Raw genomic sequence first — 16978 nt, forward strand, 5'->3', positions numbered from 1 at the left:
ATGCGCTTGGCACCCCGGTCCCAGGTGAATGGACTGGCCACCGCGTTGAGGCGCTCACAGATGGGCAGCTGTGGTCTGGGTGTTAGTTACTGCAGGGCAAGCGAGGACAGCGGGACCCTTTTCCAAACTGCCCTCCTCTCCGTGCACCGCCTCGGCGGAGCACACCGGGTTTGCTCAGGCTTTTCTGTGTCAGTAAGTGCCCTCGCTCACCCATGGCTCGCCCGCCATCTCCCTCCTCCCAAGCGAATCTGTCAGATTAACTCCATCTGGCCAACCTGTCCGCTCTCCCTCCAAAACGCGTCCCCCAAACTGTCCTCCTGCTATCACTCTCGTCTAAACCCTACTGTGCCCTGCCTGGATTATTACACTCGGCTCCTTTACACGCCACTCTTACTACCTTCCAGTTTATTCTCTACCCGACAATCAACATGATTTTTAAAACTTTATTTTATACATTTGAGAAGTATTTATGGAACATCTACCACGTGTTAGGCGCTGTTCCGGGTACTAGGGGCATAACTGAGCAAACCGGTTAAAAACTCTGCCTTTGTAGAGTTTATATGCTAGCAGAGGGAGTTGAGTAAATAAAATAGAGAAAATGTTTGGCATGTAAAATGCTGAAGAAAACAGAAACACAGAAAAGGGAGTTAATAATTTTTGATAGGGTAGCCAGGGAAGGCTTCTGGGAAGGTGACTTTTTAGTAAATACCTGAAGGAGGTGAGGGTATGAGCAGTGTGAGCATCTGGGGGAAGAATGTAGTCAGATCATATCACTTTCCTGCTTGAAACTCTTCTGTGGCTTCACATTTTATTCTAAAGAATAAAATCCAGCCCTGGCCAGTGTTGGTCAGTGGTTAGAGCGCCGGCCTGAGCACTGAAGGGTCACAGATTTCATTATTGGTCAAGGGCTCTTACCTGGATTGCAGGTTTGATCCCTTGCTCCAGGGACCTGTCACATTGATGTTTCTCTCTCCCTCTCTCCCTCTTTCCCCCTTTCAATCTATAAAAAAAATCAATGGAAAAAATATCTTTGGGTGAGGATTAACCACAAAAAAGGAATAAAATCCAAACTTCATAACTGGTTTCTCCTATCTTCTGTCACTCTTATGTAGTCACAATGGTCGCCTTTCTGTTGTTGCCCAAAACATGGTGAGCTCATTACAGAGCTTGTTCTTTTTGCCTGAAACATCCTTCCATCTGTTCTTTGCAAGACTGACATCTCATCACTCAGGCCTCATCTTAAATGGTATCACCTCAGAAAATCCTGTAACCATCCTATCAGAAGCAGCTCCCTTTCTCCAATCTCTTTTGTGTTGTGTTTAAATGACTTTATAGCACTTACTGCAATCAGAAGTACTTTTCAACTTGCCTTGCCTCCTTCACTAGAAATGTATAGGTTCTGTGAGCAGATGTAATTCACTTCTCTAGTCCCATGCCCAGTACCAGTAAATGAAAGAATGAGAAGTCACTGATTGGGAGGGTTGGAAGTGTGGGCTTTCATTTAAGAAAATGATATTTTTTTAAAGTGCTTTATTTTTAGAGTGGTATCTTACTATAGCCATTTCTCACCTTGTTGATTCACAACTTTGTGACTAAGCAGAACATTTTTGGGCATAGGGATGTATTGACCTAACTGTTATATTATCTTTTACTTTTGTAGAGACGATCTCCTGGTCTTCGTTCTGACTCTTCTTTGGAACAGAGCTTAAGAATCACTGTTGGCAATGATCACTTCTGTGTCGGCATACCAGAACGGCGGCGGCTTAGTGATAGATTGGGTTCACCAGTGGATAATCTGGAGGACGTGGACAGGTGGGCTTCATCTGAGGCAGTGTTATAATAGTGGTTGAAGGTAGAAACGTTGATGTTTTCTGAATGGTATATTTGAAAGAGTGATGCCAGCAGTCAAGTTAAGCTTGATAACTTTCCTCTATGAGTGGGGAAAGAATACTGATGTAGACTCTGTTGCTGAAAGAATTATATAAAAGAAAAGACTTTAAAGGTCATCTTGGTCCAACTGGAAAGGGGAAAGCTGAGGGGACATAAACAGAGTCCCCTAAATTTAAAACAGATGAGAGGATATGGATTCTAAAATACTGGTACTAGGGGTCTCTTCTGCAAAAGGAAAGTTCTGGACAAAATAGGAAATATTTGATAGTGTTATTTTTCTGCTTGTCCAGGCTGAACTATAGATTCAGAAAGCATTTAGATAAATTCATGTGTAATATATGTATCTATATTAAATATATAAGCATGAATAGAAAGTTACAGATCTTTCACAATGTTATTATTTTACAACTATTAAGTGCTGAGGGAGGGCAAGTACACTCCACAGAGTATTAAATATAGATCTCAGGTACTAGGAACTTAACTATATATGGGAAGTAAATAATCATATTAGGTGTTTTTCGCCTCACAAAAGTAAAAAAGTAAGGACAGGAGTGCAGGGAAAGCACTCAGTTTCTGAGATCTGAGAACCATGTCTGTGATGGTCTCTACCCAGCACATTGGGAGTTTTCACAAATGATTAGCTGTAGCAATAAATCAATGTAATGTTCTTTCAAACTAGACTTCCATGCAGTGGTATACAGAGCATGGGCAGGCAGGTGGAGGACAGCTGGCAGGAAGTCTGAGGACCAGTGCTGCCCTTTGGTAATATTTACTTCAAAGTTCCAGTGGCTATTTGATGCACTGAAGCAAGGCAGTCCAGTCCAGTGTCATATAACACTGAAGCTTCTGAAGATAGGGCTTCAGGGTATGTGACTATATCACTTAATTGAGGAAACAGCCCTTGCCCCTCTGTAATTTCTATTTTAGGAGATGATTGAGTGGGTGGTGCATAATGTGATTGCCTTCCTTCCTTGCTGAGGTTTTGAGGTAACTTTAGCATTTCCTCTTGTTAGGCCTAGGCTGTCACCTCCTTTTCTATGAGCTTCATTATGCATGTGTTCTTCAGATAGCCAATTGTCTGTTTTTAAATTATAAAAATTAAAAATTTCCTCTTAGGGAGTTTGGGGCAGTAATCTTTCCAGAATCATATATTTCATAGAGAAAAGTCTATTTTAGAGAAAATGAGATTAAGGTGCTAAAAGGCCATTCTTTTGACTTTTGCCCCTGCACTCTTGCGCAGTATGGTTTGTGTGAATAATTACTGTCCACTAAAACCAGGCCATAGGACCATTGGCAATCTCAGGATATCTCCTGAAAGTGAGTCCAATTTTCAGCTAATGAAACAGGCCATGTCCATCCTTTGTATGTAGGTTTTTAGTTATTTTTTTCCTGAGATCCCAAAATTCTTTCTTATTGAAGCTGTTAAATTTTTATCAGGTTTGGGTTACAGATTGCCAGGGTTATCAGTATCTTCACCCTTGGCGGCTCTGTATGTAGGACTGTAACTTATTCTGAAAAGGGAACATGATCAAGTTGTGTGACGACAGTTTCTAAAGATTTGTGGATGTGAGGTTGATTTCCCCTGGTTATCAAAGTACTCTGCATGTTGTAAGTTCCATTCTTGAAATTACTATACCCTAATTCCTCCTTGCTCTGACATACTTTGAAAGAGTAGGGTTTTTTCTCCCTCTGATTTGCCTTAGGGAATGACAGAAGCAAACAGCTTTCTTTAGGCATTTTGGGGAATCAGTAGAAAAAAAGAATGGAAAGTTTGGGCTCTGAAGAGCCTCTTTTTTTTTTTTTTACTTATAGCTTTATTGAGCCATAATTCATGTACCATACAGTTCACCTATTTAAAGTGTCCAGTACAGTGACTTTTAGTATATTCACAGAGTTGTGCATCCACACCACTATGATTAATTTGAGAACATTTTTATTACCTGCATCCTTAGCTACTAGTCCTCCATACCTTCTGCCCTAGCCTATCACTGATCTACTTTCTATCTTTATGGATTTGCCCATTCTGGATATTTCATATAAGTAGAATCATATAACATATGGTCCTTTGTGACTGCCTTTTTCACTTAGCATAGCAGTTTTTCTCATTATTACTGTTTTTTAATTCTCACCCAAGGATATGTTTCCTCATTGATTTTTTAGAGAGAGAGGAAGGGAGAGAGAAACATCAAACAGTTGCCTCCTGTACATACCAACCAGGGACTGAACCGACAACCTAGGTATGTGCCCTGACTGGGAATCTAAACCACAGTCTTTTGGTGCACGGGATGACGCTCCAACCAACTGAGCCACCTGGCCAGGGCAGCATAGCAGTTTTTTAAGATTTAGTCATGTTGCAGCATAAAATTGTACTTCATTCGTTTTTATTGCAGATAATATTTCATTGTAGGTATTTTGTTTATCCATTTAGTAGGGATGAATGCATGGATAACATTTGGGTTGTTTTTACTTTTTGGCTATTATGAACAACTAGAGGCCCGGTGCACGGATTCGTGCATTGGTGGGGTCCCTCAGCCTGGCCTACGCCCTCTCGCAATCCAAGACCCCTCGGGGGATGTCGGACTGCTGGTTTTGGCCAGATTCCCGCTGGCCACCTGCAGGGAATGGGTGAAAACCGGCAGTCCAACATCCCCCAAGGGGTGTAGTAGTGCGCCAAATGGCAGGCGGCCAGGGAGGAGGCCGGGAGCCTGAGCTCCAGCTCATCCCGGCCCCACTGCACCTGCTGCTGCTTGGTAGGCTCACTGCGGTTCCGCTGCAGTTTCCGGGCTGCAGCTGTGTGGAGCATCTGCGCCCTGGTGGTCAGTGTGCGTCATAGTGACCAGTTGTTTGGTCACTTAGGCTTTTGTATATATAGATAGTGCTGTGAACATTAGTGTACAAATTTATTTGTGGACATAAATATGTTTTTATTGATTTTTAGAGAGAAAGGAATGGAGAGAGATAGAGAGGTAGTAACATCAATGAGAGAGCAACATCATTGATTGGCTGCCTCCTGCATGCCCCCTCTGGGTATTGAGCCTACAACCTGGGCATGTGCCCTGACCAGGAATTGAACTGCAGTCTCTTGGCTCCTGGGTGGATGCTCAACCACTGAGCCATATTGGCTGAGCTGTATATGATTTTTAAAAATATATATATTTTATTGATTTTTTACAGAGAGGAAGAGAGAAGGATAGAGAGTTAGAAACATCGATGAGAGAGAAACATCGATCAGCTGCCTCCTGCACACCCTCTACTGGGGATGTGCCTGCAACCAAGGTACATGCCCTTGACTGGAATCGAATCTAGACCCTTCAGTCCGAAGGCTGACGCTCTGTCCACTGAGCCAAACTGGATAGGGCTGAGTTTTAATTTGTTTAATGGAATTTGTAAATGCAAAAACAAGTAGAGAGCCCTGGCCGGTTTGGCTCAGTGGATAGAGCGTCGGCCTGCGGATGCAAGGATCCCAGGTTTGATTCTGGTCAAGGGCATGTACTTTGGTTGCAGGCACATACCCAGTGGGGCGTGTGCAGGAGGCAGCTGTTTCTAACTCTCTATCCCTCTCCCTTCTTCTCTGTAAAAAATCAATAAAATATATATTTAAAACAAACAAACAAAAACAAGTAGAGAGAATAGTACAGTGAGCCCCATGTGTTCATCACCCACACCCAACAATCAATTTTTTTAAATAGGTAGAACTTACTTTAGGAAAGAATTGGCTTTAACCAAAACTTTTATAGAGAGTATGTCACTGGACTATCTGAGCTATAGGGCTCACTTTTATTGCAGCCAGTTTTATTCACTTATCCTTTGGGAGATCTAGGGAAGGAGGATAGGAACGTCTAATAAGCAACTTGATTTCTGCCTATATTTACATGAAAAATTTTTTTACTCTTTCTATGCCTTCATTCATTGTTTTTTGCCTCCTTTTGCTGGAGATTGCAAGTCTTGACTAAAACTTTCTGAGAGTCATCTCATTATTTCTAGCTTCTTGGTATTTAGTGCTGGATTAGATCTTGGGTTAGTATGCCATTTGATGGTGACATGTAATAGTTCTAGTGGGGAGCTGAATGTGGGAGCATGGATGGCTTTGCTACTACTCATGGAGCCTGTGTTTTTTTCCCCCTTCACTAATATTATCAGAGACTTTTTTGTATGGTAGGTGGTATTTTAGCAATGGAATGACTCACCTCATGGACAATACTTTCTGGAAATAGGGAGTTCATGGCTGACAAACCTACAAAGTAAAATATTTTACTTTAGTTAAATTTGATTTCAGAGATTGTCCTTGGTTTATTCCCATCCTTTCCTATTTCATTCTATATTGAGAATTAAAAATTCCTCAGATTATTGTGGAGGAGGTGAATAACAGGAACCTGTATTCCCACAGGTGACACTCTTTTAGAGGAGGTGATAAAGTTATTTATAGCTGTTAACCAGGTCTAAAACTTTGAATAAAGGCTGGGCTGGTGAATAAGAAAAGTCAGCTCTTTGATATTCTAACTTAGTCCCAGAGGCAGGAAAGCAACTATTTAAAAAAAAAAAGAAAAAGTAAGTCATTTCTAGAAACACAAAAAACAAGAGTAGCTACCAGAAACTGTAGAAGACACCAATAATTAACATCCTTTGGATGGTAATTCACTCTGGAATGTGAATGAAGTAAATTTTTCAGTCAGATTACTTAAAAGTCATATGCTTAAAGTGCTAGGGTATCTTTATTTCCATCTGTGATTTAAATCATAAACTTTCTTTTTTGGACAGTAGAAACTCTGTGACCATAATGCCTAAAAAGGTTAGGACTCTTGTGTGGTATAGAGCTCTGAGTTGAAAGGACAGATGTCCCCTCCTGTATTTTGTACCTTTATGTCACAAAGTTTATTTCTATGAAATAAAAATATATAGTGAGCCAAACCATCACAAACTCTTTCCTGGGCCCAAGATTGGCAGAGTGCTTGTGGCTGTCCAGGCAAGGCAGGGAAGAGGGTAACAAAACAGGCTGTGAGGGAGTTTTATGAGCCAACAAAACAAAGCATTGGAGAGCCTTCTAAAACTCATGAGAAAATCATGCCAATTAGATAGATCAGTAGTTAAAAATGTTTTGTTTTTTTCTTCTCACAGTGAAATCTTTCTTTCCCAAGTGAAATATTATACAGAACTTTACTAGATAAACAGATAAAGTTGGGGCTAGTATGATTCAATGAGGTGAGGCCTAGACTCTGTTTTCCTAGTATGTCCTTTTTTTGGGTAGTTCCTGAGCACTGTTCAGAATCTCTGTGGAGCACAACTTAAAAATCAATGATCTGAACTGGTGTTTTTTTATTTTTATTTTATTTTATTTTTTAATTAAATCTTTATTGTTCAGATTATTACATTTGTTCCTCTTTTTTCCCCCCATAATTCCCCTACTCCCAGTTCCCGTCCAATCTCCCCGCACCCCCCACACCCCTTTCCCCCCTCAAGAATAGTCAGTCCATTCCCTTTCTATGTCCCTGAAACTGGTGTTTTTTTAAAAATTTTAAGGTGCATACAAATCACCTGGAGATCTTGTTAAATGCAGATTCTGATTTAGTAGGCCTCAAAGGAGCCCGAGAATTTGTATTTCTAAAAAGTTCTCAGGTAATACTGATGCTGCTAATTCAGACCACACTTTTAGTAGCAAGGAGCTAGAATTTACCTATTGTGGAGTTTTGTAATCCAGGGCTCTTTATAGTCTGGTAGTGGTGTTTTCACGTTACCCAAAACCTAGCATGATACTCTGCACCCCCAAAGTCAAGTCAAAGAAATCAGCCTAAGAGCTCTGTTTACATAGATTAGTAATATCTTGCCTGGCCAGTGTTGCTAAGTGGTTGAGCCTTGACCCATAAACCATGAGGTCACAATTCGATTCCCAGTCAGGGCACATGTCTGGGTTGCAGGCTTAATCCCCAGTAGGGGGCGTGCAGGAGGCAGCTGATCAATGATTCTCTCTCATCATTGATGTTTCTATTCCTCTCCCCCTCTCCCGTCCTCTCTGAAATCAATAATACCCTCCCCCCCGCCCACACACACATATTTAGATTAGTAATATATCCCCTTGGTTAGAGGCTGAAGTTTCTTGTGTCTGCCTCAGGGGAAAGGGAGGGGAAATGTTCCATGTATATATAGAGATTTGTTCTTGGACTTTATGATTATTGTCTTTTGTCCTAAGCATTCTGTAGCATCCTTGTGGAATCTCAGTTTCTTAGCCTTGTCTGGTCTTGCTCTTTCCAAGTCTATTGTATTTAGTAAGTCTTGTCTCTTTCCTCAGGGATGACTTGACTGATGATTCTGTCTTCACTGGAAGCTCCCAATGCACTCGAGGTCTTGAACGATATATTTCCCAGGAGGAGGGGCCTCTCAGTCCCTTCTTGGGACAGCTTGATGAGGACTACCGAACAAGAGAAACTTTCCTGCATCGTTCTGATTATAGTCCCCATATCAGTTGTCATGATGAGATGTTGCATGGAACAGAACGGAGTAGAGGCAAATTCAAAAGCTCCTATTCTGTGCGACCTGAGGAAAGGAGCCGGGAAGCCAAACGGCCCCGTTATGATGATACAGAGAAGAAGCACAGCATGGGAAATGATCACCCAAATTTTACATCAGGGACCCGCAGCTATCGACAGCATAGACAGAGCCCAAGCCCTAAGTTTCTAGACCCTGAGTTTCGAGAGCTGGATCTTGCCAGGCGAAAACGAGAGGAAGAGGAGGAACAAAGTAGGAACTTGAGTCAAGAGCTGGTGGGAGTTGATGGTGGTGGCACAAGCTGTCCCATCCCTGGATTGTCAGGTGTCCTAACAGCATCAGAGCCAGGATATTCTTTACATCGGCCTGAGGAAGTATCTGTGATGCCCAAGAAATCGATTCTGAAGAAGCGGATTGAGGTGGACATGGAGTCTTCTATGCAGGTCTCTGCTGCGTTTCTTCTATGGCCTCTTGCTAGTTACTTTATATCTTAAAGCCTGGTTACTTAGGTGGGGGCTCTGTCCCTAGGCATCTTTGTAATATGTGCTGGACCAACATTGTTATGCCTATGGGCTGCACCTTCCAGAACTCTCCAAAGGAAACTGTATGTCTCATAATGCATCAGTAGAGCGCTCTACTGTTATATATTTCTAAACAGACATTTTGGAGACTATCCATTGTATCTATTTCTCTAAATTGGGTAGCCCTCTAAGAATCTTTAACTGTTTTTTTGGAAATGAAGTTTGAGGCAAAGGGAGGAGATGATCTGAATTTTCCTTATGTTTTTTATTTTTTAATTGATTTTAGAGGGAGGAAGGAAGAGGGATAGAGAGAAACATTGATGAGAGAGAGAGAGAGAAAGAGAGGGGGGGGGGGACACATTGATTGGCTGCCTCCTGCATGCCCCCTACTGGAGCTCAAGCTCTCAACCTAGGCATGTGCCCTGACTCAGAATCTAACCGTGACCTCCTGGTTCATGGGTCAATGCTCAACCACACCAGCCAGGCATCTCATCTCTGTTTAGAGAGAAGACAAAATATATGAGTGGTAGGACACTAGACCAAAAATCAGGTGATTCTGAACCCAACTCTGCCACCAATTTGCTGTGTGATTTTTAGACAAGTTCTCCTCACCATTCTGGGCCTTGATATTTTTTCTTCGCTTATAAAAAGATGGTCAGGCATAAGCACTAGCTTTTAGCTGTCCTTTTAAGAACTAAAGGTTTTTGAAGAGGTGCCTAAGGGCACTTAGGGAAGCAAGGGGAGGCTGATCAGTTAGTGTTTCAAAGTTTCCTAACTCCACTTAAACCAAAGCAGCTCTACTTTTATGTGTTTTTTCTTTAGGAATTCATAGAAAACAAGTAAGCTAGGACATCTCTAAAGTTCTTTTGAATTCAAATTCCTTGATAACAAATGAGCAAAAGGGAGAATTCAATCCAATCTGCCTTATTTCCTATTTCTCCTTGTCATAACAAACAACTGGAGAGATGGGGACCCAATCTTGAACCTGGCTAAGGATACTGTACCTCCCTCATCCCCTATTAATTTAGGAATAACCAAGCATCTGAGCATTTCCCTCGATTGCTGGTTCTCTGAGTTTCTGCATATGGGCCAAATTCATTGTGTTTGTCTTTGCAGCTTGAAAGCTTTTCGAGCAGTACCGGCTCCAGCGAGGATCATCCTCTCTTCTCTGGATACCCATCTGTTCCACTGAGTGGTGCTATTGCTGCTTTTGCTTCAGAGATTGAAAACAACAAGGGGACTATGGTAGAGACAACCCTGAAGGAACCTCAGGGCAATCTCCACCAATGGGGTCCTCTTCCTGGGATGTCCAAGGACAACAGTCCTCTCAGAGAGAAGTTTGGAAGTTTTCTGTGCCACAAAGAGAAATTGGATATAAAGGCTGAGGGACCTGAGCGACACACAGACTTCTTGCTGCCCCATGAGAGAGCTAGCCAGGATGGCAGTGGTTTTTCCCGCATTCTGAGCATGTTGGCAGATTCTACCAGTACACAGGAAAAAAGGCGACATAGCTTCCCTGACATTGAGGATGAGGAGAAATTTCTCTATGGAGATGAAGAAGATGATTTAAAGGCAGAATCTCCACCAAAGCCCCTTGGGAGCTCTGATAGTGAAGTTATGAGGCAGAAGGCAAGCTCCCTGCCCTCTTCAGCTCCAGATGTAAAGCTAGAATCAATAGAAGAGACCAATCCAGAATATGCCAAGATTCATGACTTGCTCAAGACCATAGGCCTGGATATTGGGGTAACAGAGATTAGTCAACTGGCTGCACGCACCCAGGAACGACTTCATGGCAAGAAACCATTACGTTCCTCCACTGACCGCCATTCCTCAGTTGACCGGCACTTTTCAGCAGACCGCTGTTCCTCAGTTGACCATTGTTTTTCAGCTGATCAACTTGCTTCAGAACCTCACAAATTGGGGAGTAGGGAGGCACACCATAGCAATACTCATTCCCCAGAGGTGTCCTATCCACATCCAGTCTCCCCTGTGGATCCTTACCTGTTTACAAAAAACAGTCCCCCATTCCTAAAGTCTGACCATCCAATGGGTCATATTGCAGGACCAGAGGTGGTTGGCAGTGGGTTTCAGTCATCTGTTGCAGTCAGGTGCCTGTTGTCATCAGCCCCGTCTCCCCCAATTAGACTTCCACACTCTGCTTCTTTATCTCAGTTTCATGTGCCAAGGACCTCTCAGTTTGCTGCAGCTCGGATACCTTCAAACTACCAGGGTCCTGCCATCGCCCCTGCTTCCTTTGATGCCTATAGGCATTACATGGCATATGCAACCTCAAGGTGGCCCATGTACCCCACCTCTCAACCATTAAAGCACCTTCTACCTGAGCCACACAGAGTAATGCCAGTTACCAAACAAGCTACTCGTAGCCGTCCCAATCTCCGTGTGATCCCTACTGTGACTCCTGCTAAGCCCAAGAAGGAAAAGTCAGTGTTAGGCTCAATTCCTGTTGCCCAAGTGCCTGTCCAGGTGTCCATCCCACCGCTCATAAGATATAATCCGGAAAAGATCTCTGATGAGAAGAATCGTGCTTCCCAGAAGCAGAAGGTGAATATTAGCTTTGGGGATCCTGCGCCTGAGTCTTTTATTTTAATATAAATTTGTATTTGTCTTTTAGAAGGAGCTGAAAAAACATAAGGCCCTTTTACTTTAAGTTCTTTGGAGGCTGCTGTCATCACCCTAAGTAATGTATATATCCCCTCTGTTTTTCTCACATGTTTTCTCAGTAAGACTCAACTAAAGTCTGGTCCTAGGTCCCACTGTAATTGCTAGACTTCTTTTTTCTATTTTAAGCTTATTTCTTTATTCAAATTATTTGCCTTAGAACGCTTAGGGATAGGAGCCAGGAGCCTTGAAGTCTTCAATATGACCTCATCAGGGAGTGAGGAACCAAAATTGGGTTGTTTGAAGGAGAATCAATAAATCTTATGTTTCAGCTGTTCTGTCTGTGGAGTAGCCACTCACAGTCTCACTGCTTCACTAATAAACTCTTAAAAAAACCCCAAAAATAGATAAATCTATTTCATCCCACTAAGTTTTGGATCCTTTTCTTGTAGTGATTATGGGTCAATATCTAATAAATAGTTGTTGTTCGTCAGTTAAACCAAGAAATAAATTTTTCTTGTTCTGGTTTATTTTAGAGTCTAGGAATCACATTTTTATAACACTTTTTTTTAAAAGCAGTTGTTTTTTTTTTACTATCAGGTTCATGGGGTTCCCAGGCTGTAAGAAGGGGTCAGTGGCTGTGGTAAAGATATAATTCTAGATGTTTTAAGGGAGTAGGTAAAAATTTTGTAGGGACATACAATTCTAAGTAGAAGAATTTTGAATGGAAAAATTGATACATATTGTTAATTTTAAAGGTCCTTAAAAACTAATAACACACTTTGATTAGGAACATAAAAATGTAATACATTTGTATACATTTGATTTGCTAATAAAATAATACCTGAGGAGAAAAAAAAAAAAAAAACGAGGGCCAATCTCATTTTTTTTCCAGTTTAGAAGAAATTTAGCTAATCCTTGAGAAGACAAAAAAAAAAAAATGATCTTAATTTTCCATTGTACTTGGATACCCTGAATTTTCATTTTGTTGAAATCTTTTGGGAAAGGAGGGTAGGTTCAAAAAAGACAAAACTTAAGACTGCAGAGACACTGTTTGGAGACTGAGTGCTTTTTTTTAGTTAATTTTCACCTGAGGATATTTTTCCATTGATTTTTAGAGAGAGTGAAAGGGAGGGGAGAGACAGAGAGAAACATCAGTGTGAGAGAGAGACATCAATTGGTTGCCTCCTACACATGCCCCGACCAGGGGGCCTGCAACCGAGGTACATGTCTGGCCCTAGGTCCCACTGAATCGAACCTGGGACCCTTCAGTCCACAAGTTGATGCTCTATCCTCGACTCAGCTAGGGCGAGACTGAGTGCTTTCATTTAAGAACCTAGCACATAAGTCAGGGTTGATAATAACACAGGTGTTTCACACTTGCCCATTATGGACAAGCCATAGGTGGTAGTAAAACAGTCGAAAGATCATGAGCTTTAGGTCATTTATACCTAGATTTTAAATACTCTTACTATATGACCCTGGATATGTTACTTAATCTTTCACAACTTCAATTTCCTTATTGTAAAACAGAGATAATGTCATGAAGATTAAATAAAATGGTATATGTAATGCAACTAACACAGTGCCTCACCCATAATGCAGATTAGTTTCCTTGATGGTTCTTTTGGGGTTTAGAGCTACTATCTAGCAGTTGCTGTCAGTAGTGTTAGGTTAAAATTAATAGTGTAATTCTTCCTGCATAAAAATAATACTTTTTGGGCAATGTAGCTCTGGAAAGGCTAATTCAGTTCTGGAATTTGGATTGGAATAAAACCACCTTTACTATAAAGTCAGAGCCTCTGTGTACAGGCATTTAGATGATCACATTCAGATACTACCTAGCATGCGGGCTATGGATGAGTGCAGTAGGAAAGGGAAGATGTTGGAGGCTGAAGCACTTACCATTTTGTACTTTGCAGGTTATTGAAGAGAGGGAAAAACTAAAGAGTGACCGGGAAGCTCGCCAGAAGAAAATGTACTATCTCAGGACTGAGTTGGAGCGACTTCATAAACAACAAGGTATCAGACACTCCTTTGTATGACTGCCTTTTTGGAGTAACTTGAGTAGGAGACCCAAATGAAGATCTCTGGGGACTCTCAAACAGGTTCAGTGACCTGAAGTCTCACTTAAAATTTTTTTTTTTAGATAATTAGACTTATAGAAAAGACATAATTGTAGCATAAATAATTAGCAGGTATTCTCCATGATTATTAGCATTTTACTGTATTTGCTCTATCCTTATTTCCCTTCTCTCAATCTATATGTGTGTGTGAAATTTTTCCTGAGTCAGCATGTATCTCCTAACAATAAAGAATTGATTTGCATAACCATAATACATTTATCAAAATTAGGAAATTAGCAGTAATACTAGTCTACTGATATTATTCATTTTTCACCAGTTGTTCAAATAATGTCCTAAAGCAAAAGAATATGCAAGATTATGCATTGCATTTCGTTGTCATGTTCTTTTAGTCTCCTTTAATCTGTAACAATTTCTGAATCTTTTTATTTCATGACATTGACATTTTAGAAAAGGTCACATTTTGTAGTCTGTCCTTTAATTTTGGTGTGTCTGATGTTTATTTATTTAATTCAGGTTGTGAATTTTTGGCAGGAACATCACAGAAGTGATGCTGAGTTCATATCAAGTGTTGCTTTGTCCCATTACTGTTGATATCAACTTTGATCATTTGGTTAAGGTGGTGTCTGCCAGGTTTTTCCACTGTAAAGTTACTATTTTACCCTTTTTAATTAGTAAGTATCTTATAGGGGAAATACTTTGAGACTATGTAAATATTCAATTGCTCCTCAAACTTCTGCCTGCTAGTTTTAGCATTTATTGATGTTCTTGCCTGAATGAGTTGATATTATGATAGTTGTTAGTGATTTTCTAATTTCATCATTCTGTCTTCATTAGTTGACTTTCTGTTGTTAGGAGGAGCTTCCCACCCACCTCTCCTCCTCCATTTATTTATCCATTCATATCAGTCAACTCATGGATTCTCCATTCAATAAATTATAATAAAATGCTATCAATATTTGTTTTTATGCTCAAATTGTCCCAAATTTGGTCAGTGGGATCCCTTTAGGTTGACTCCTGTGTTCTTTTAATATGTCCCCATCATTTTTTTGAGTACTTCCTCACTTTTTTGCCCAAAAAGATGTTATATGATACCTCTTTTTTTTTTTCTTTCTTTTTTTTTTTTTTGGTAATCCTCACCCAAGGATATTATTGGTTGCCTCCCACATGTGCCCCAAGTGGGGGGGGGAGGGTAGAAACATCAGTGTGAGAGAGACACATCAATTGGTAGAGACACATCAATTGGTTGCCTCCTGCATATGCCCCGATGGGGGCCGGGAATTGAACCTGCAACCCAAGTACATGAACCCTGACCCTTCGGTGCATGGGCCAACACTCTAACAACTGAGTCACACCAGCCAAGGCCCATGATATCTCTTTTGATTTTTCTCTTCATCTATGCTTTTAAGAATTAATATACACGCCAAGGAAAGGACATAACAAGGTTTCTAAATACTACAGCTTGGTGATAATAATGGAAAATTACAGTGTGAGAAGATATCATTTCTTCTGTTTCGGTTTGGACTATTTAGGGATAAGAATCTTAGTTACTAATCCTGTGAGGATTAATTTATGAGGACCTGCCATTTGGATAGGAGATAACATTAAGTGAGCCTGAGGCAAAACTTAAAACTCAATGTAGGCATTGGTGAAGGGTCCCTTAAATCAGACAAAGTCAAATATGTGACTAATTTTTGCTCTCTGAATAATTCTTTCCTTCTTTGGAGATGACAGCCTCTGGATTCATAGTTACATCATTTATTAACCTTTTTAGAGACACATGCACACAAACTTGTATATACCATTTTGGGGATTCATGGAGCCCCTGAAGGCAGTCTGTAGATTCCTTAGCTAATAAACCCTGTATGAAAGATAATATACTAGTAATCACTCTTCCTTTACCTCCATAGAAACTTCACTTCAACCAGCCCATGTGGAAGGAGAGTTCCACTTGCTTTTTAAAAGTTTTATGGGAGAAAATGTTGTGACCATAAAGTCTTGAGAGTTTACTACTTATGACTGAAAAATAATGTCTTAACTTACTTTCTTTGTGTTTCTTTCTGTTGACATTTGACTACTCAGGGGAAATGCTGCGCAAGAAACGAAGGGAGAAGGATGGCCACAAAGACCCTCTCCTGGTGGAAGTGAGTCGGCTTCAGGATAACATTATGAAGGATATTGCAGAACTTCGACAAGAGGCAGAAGAGGCCGAAAAGAAGCAATCTGAACTGGACAAAGTGGCTCAGATCTTGGGAATTAACATTTTGGACAAATCCCAGAAGTCTTCAAATGACTATAAAGAGTCTACCGAGAAGCCTGGGAAAACAGAAAAATCCAAGAGCCCAGAAAAAGTATCAACGTACTCAAACTCCTCTTCGAAAAGCAAGGTAAAAACTCAACTTTTTCATTTCTATTTTTTTTTATTTTCATGGCCTCCTAAAGAAGCTTTCTAATTAACCGTTTTCTTAGCTTCCCTTTCCAACCTGTTAGAGTTTTGTAAAGCATTGATCGATCAGATACTCTCCAGAATTTTAGCAGTTCCCCATTGCTGATAAGGTAGAATCCCAAACCCTTAGTATTCAGGGCCCTCCATGTTCTTGTTCTAGCATTTATTCCAGTTTTAGCTTCTGATCTTACCATAATATATATACCATTTTGTGGGTTCATATTTTGCAACAAGGTTGTACATTTCAGTTCTCAAATCAGTACAGTAAAACCTCGATGTAATGGGCTAATTTGGGCAAGGGGGTATCTATTAAAGCCAAGAGTCTGTTATATAATAAAATAGGTTTTCAAAATGCATGTTAAAATATTGACAAATTAGTTAATCAGTTTTTACTTACGTAGACATAGTTGTGTAATTAAAATTAAGTGTGTATGAGGAGAAACCAAGATGGCGCATAGGTAAACACCTGAAATTGCTGCCTCGCACAACCACTTCAAAAATACAACTAAAAGACAAAACGGACATCATCCAGAACCACAGGAAGGCTGGCTGAGTGGAAATTCTACAACTAGAAGGAAAGAGAAAAGCACACTCAGACTCAGAGGAGGTGTGGAAGTAAAGTGCAGAGGTACAGAGGCTCATGCAGAAAGGGCTGGCAACTGAGGACACGGTTGTATTTTTCAATCAGGAGGGAGTCACAAGCTCCCGACAGCTCTGAACTGCAGTTCCCGGCGAGTCTCTGGGGACCCAGACTCATATGGGGAGAAACTGGACTGTCTGGCGTTAGGTGGAACTCGAGGGCGGCTTTCTCTCAGAGGTGCTTGCAGTGATTACCGTGGGACACTGAGACCTGGGGCCTCTTTGGGCAGGGCTGAGGATCAGCCATAGCTGTTTGCTACGCCCTGTTGATTCCCTGAGACCCTGCCCCACCCAAGCTG

At 41.0% G+C, this 16978-nt stretch overlaps 1 protein-coding gene across 1 annotated transcript in view; it reads left to right on the forward strand.

Annotated features, from left to right (window-relative positions):
• Positions 1-16978, forward strand: part of ZNF318 (zinc finger protein 318) — a 31172-nt gene continuing 14194 nt past the window's right edge. The window contains exons 1-6 of the mRNA XM_005861025.2: positions 1-24; positions 1661-1812; positions 8174-8813; positions 10008-11453; positions 13433-13532; positions 15677-15981. Coding sequence (XP_005861087.1) covers positions 1-24; positions 1661-1812; positions 8174-8813; positions 10008-11453; positions 13433-13532; positions 15677-15981 — 2667 coding nt within the window. The remainder of the gene's footprint in view (positions 25-1660; positions 1813-8173; positions 8814-10007; positions 11454-13432; positions 13533-15676; positions 15982-16978) is intronic.

This window comes from Myotis brandtii, unplaced genomic scaffold, assembly GCF_000412655.1.
Source record: "Myotis brandtii unplaced genomic scaffold, ASM41265v1 scaffold143, whole genome shotgun sequence".
Classification (NCBI taxonomy): Eukaryota; Metazoa; Chordata; class Mammalia; order Chiroptera; family Vespertilionidae; genus Myotis; species Myotis brandtii.